We start from the raw sequence: 3,502 nt of genomic DNA on the forward strand, positions 1-3,502 counted from the left end.
TGGTAGTGGGGCTAACATCGTTTTGGGGCTGCAGGAACATTGGAAAGCTGAATTTCACCAAAAGAAACATGCATGCCAACATTTACTCTGACTACTGAAGCAGATCTTGATCCTCTATGGGTTTTCAACATGGGGTGTACTCACTTTTGTGAGGTACATTTTGAGACAGTAATGGCTGTATTCCAATCAACAATAAATTGAAGCGGCTATATATGTTGTATGCTGGCTAATGTTAATTGTGTCAAACTGACAATGTTAACAGATATACTTACAAATAGAAATACTGTAACTGAGAGGGGGCAAGATAATACAAAGGCCTACATTGTGAGCTGGTTCTTCAACGTTTGCACTTTTGCGTTTAGCTTCTCTTTACCGATGTTCAGCAGAACATGTTGCACAAAGTTGAAGGTGTTTCTCATGTACCTGGGGTAGTCGAGATGTAAGGCGTACACAAGCCCAAAGAGGATCTAAAAAGCTTGGGGCAGAGTTTCAATGTCAGCCATCAGGATGCTCCCCTCCAGAATGATGGCCACTCCAGAGGATGGTGGCTGGTGGCTGCAGGATGGTGGCTGGTGAGCACCGTCAGCTGGAGACATGAGTAGGCCCACGGCCGTTTCACCAACTAATTCATCAGTGGCATCCTACGAAACAGATAACACACACAAGGAGAGGGAAAGTTATTCAATGTATTCCTAGACTTGTTTGGGTCGATGATTTACTTCGTTGTTCTTCATCACCACAAATCCAAAATAGAGAGTATTGTACCGAAAGCACCACCAATCCCACACACCTAAGTTCCAATCATTTTCACACAACACCCTTACTCACAGTGGATATTTAAGTCTTGCACACCCCTTTAAAATGCCAGGTTTTTGTGGTGTAAAAAATGACAGCAAGACATTTCCAGAATTCATACTAGCCATTCACAACCTTGAACCAATTCAACTCTTGACAGATCGTAAGGACGTCCCCTGTGTACAAACCTCTTCAGATCACCCCACAGATGTTTGATGGGACTGGGGTCAGAGCTCTGGTTGGCCCATTTCTTATTCCAACAAAGTTGTTCTTTTGCTGATTTTGATGTGTGCATAGGGTCATTGTCATGCTGAAAGATAAAGTTCCTTTTTATCTTTGGAACTGGGGACTTGGTCCAATAATTGATGGAAATTATGAACAAGCTGTGTTGCCTTTTGGCCTTCTGTTAGAAAGCGCAACATGAACAGGAGCTTCATCTTTCAGCATGTCAATGACACTATGCAAGAAAAGAAAATAATGGCTCTACCAGAATAAGATTGAGGTTATGAAATGGCCAAACCAGAGGCCTGAATCCGATCGAACACACAAAATTGGCTTAGAATGTATCTGCAATGTAAAGTAATGCACTGGTAAGCCTACAGCTTCAGTCCCAATATTGAAATTTAATGTGGGTGCTGCAACCGAGCTGCTTTAAAGGTTTCAGTTTGTTTTTCAATTGTATTGTATAGGTTATACATTAAATATTGATCGTGGTAGAATTCATTTAAAATGAATGGCTGAAGTTGAAATACTTACAGAGCTGGTCCTAAAGAAGACTCCTGGATCATCACCCAAGATGACTGGAAGTCCACGTAGAACCAGGCACCTAATGTCTGTTGGTGTAGTTGTCTGGAGGATGGTAGACATAAACAGTAAAACAACAACAACAACAACACCAAATAAATGATGACCAGTGCTGCTGAATGACCATGAAAAGGGTAGATAGAACAGTGAAGATTGATAGTGATGAAGAAGTATAATAATACAATCAGACACTAAAATAGAACACAACAAACAGTATGAAATAGACAGATCTAAAACTTACCTTTGCCTCTAGAATAATCTGATTCAGCTTCTGGCCCATGGTACCGGTTTTCTTTTTGAAGATCTCAATCATGTTGGGGGCGATCTGGTCAAGGGCTTGCAAAAAACTGATGCTGAGATTCTTGCCGACGATTCTGTTGAACTCGTAGCAAATCTGAAACATAGAAAATAGAGCATTCACATTTAAAGAGACGTTTCAACGATACACTAAACACAAATAACCAAAATATATCAAGAACTACATTTAAAAGAAGAACATATTTGACTTTGAATGTCATACCTGACTCTCTGTGAATAGGGCAGGCCATCTGTGCAATATTTCAGCAATTGGTGGCTTGTCGTGGACTGCTTCCTTCCGGCGCAAGGCAAAGGTGAGGTCCATGTACCTGTTGACAATGGCCGTACTCGGATGGGCCTTCTTCATTTCATGTGCGAGATGCTGACGGAGCTCCTCCAGCTTGTCCTCGTCCATCCCGTCTGGGAAATCTGGTAAGAAGTTGAGTTCCCCCTTCTTTGCTTTCTTGATGTTCTTGCGAGGGTGCTCACCATCTGGAGACATCCCGCCACGCCTCCTGCTGTTAACGGTTACGTCACGTCGTCCCATCTGTCTGAGTTTGGTCCGGTAGTTGCCCATTTTGAACTTCAGGCTATTGACCCATCCAGCGAAGCCACTAGACGAACCTCGTTCTTTCAGACACGGATGAGTCTGAACTAAGGCTTTTGCAACCTCTTCAAAGTTTCCGGGGTCCGGATAGGGTTGAAACGTGTACATAGTTTCAGCCAATTTTTGCAGAATGTCATGTTTAAGTTCTTTGGTCACCTTCAGATTAGCTCCATCCCTGAGATACAGCAGGTTCCCTTGGCGAAGACGGTACTCCACATCAACCGAGAACTTCGGGATCTCAAACTCGCCTGGCCACTGCGATGTTCTGGTGCTCATGGAGGACCCAGGAGATGATAGGATTTCAGTGTCAGCTTCACTGAGTGCATCACTGTGTTCAGTCTCTGGTGTCACTGGTTGGAGTTCAACTGGTTGGAGTTCAACTGGTTGGAGTTCAACAACTGGAATTATTTTGACCGTTGCCTTGTCAGGCAAGTCAGCAAGAGTTGTCAAATTGCACAGGGCATAATTGAACTCTGGATCTTCATATTGAAGAATGAAGCTGTAATTTGCTTGTATGAATTTTTTTATCCACACCACCAACTCTTCGACCGTGTCTGGCCTTGTAGTGGTGACCCTCCTGACATCGTTCTCGTCAACGAAAATCCGTAGCATCAATGGTTGTGCAGCCATCTGAGGGAGGGGACAGAAAGCAAGAGAGAGAGTGAGAGGGGGTTAAGCAGATTGGCAAGAAAGAGGGAGAGGGCACAAATGCACAAGAATGAAAGAGTGAGAGCTTGCAAGACAGAAGGAGAGTGTGCGTGTGAGAGGATGAGAGAAAGGGCAAGGAAGAGGGAGAGAAAGAGAGCATACATTCACAAGAGGGAGAGACAGACGTGTGTGTGTGTGTGTGTGTGTGTGTGTGTGTGTGTGTGTGTGTGTGTGTGTGTGTGTGTGTGTGTGTGTGTGTGTGTGTGTGTGTGTGTGAGAGAGTGAGTGAGAGAGAGAGAGAGAGAGAGTTTTAGCAAATAATGTATTGTTTCAGTGTTACCATCAGCTTTC

The 3,502-nt window shown here is 43.7% G+C and overlaps 1 protein-coding gene across 1 annotated transcript; it reads right to left on the reverse strand.

Annotated features, from left to right (window-relative positions):
* Positions 1–467: 467 nt before the first annotated feature.
* Positions 468–2,779, reverse strand: LOC134451755 (uncharacterized). Its single transcript, XM_063202155.1, has 4 exons — positions 2,120–2,779; positions 1,841–1,993; positions 1,552–1,644; positions 468–641 (listed from the first exon to the last, which is right to left on the reverse strand). Exons 1-4 carry the CDS (start codon positions 2,777–2,779, stop codon positions 468–470), a joined length of 1,080 nt encoding a protein of 359 aa, XP_063058225.1.
* Between the last annotated feature and the right edge of the window lie 723 nt (positions 2,780–3,502).

This window comes from Engraulis encrasicolus, chromosome 7, assembly GCF_034702125.1.
Source record: "Engraulis encrasicolus isolate BLACKSEA-1 chromosome 7, IST_EnEncr_1.0, whole genome shotgun sequence".
NCBI lineage: Eukaryota > Metazoa > Chordata > Actinopteri > Clupeiformes > Engraulidae > Engraulis > Engraulis encrasicolus.

Excerpts from the sequence above, each read along its gene's own strand:
- LOC134451755 (XM_063202155.1), bottom strand. The coding sequence starts at position 2,779 with ATGAGCACCAGAACATCGCAGTGGCCAGGCGAGTTTGAGATCCCGAAG. Across the intron at positions 1,645-1,840 it reads AGATTATTCTAGAGGCAAAG|ACAACTACACCAACAGACAT; the intron begins GTAAGTTTTAGA and ends ACCATCCTCCAG. Across the intron at positions 642-1,551 it reads TCTTCTTTAGGACCAGCTCT|GATGCCACTGATGAATTAGT; the intron begins GTAAGTATTTCA and ends TCTGTTTCGTAG.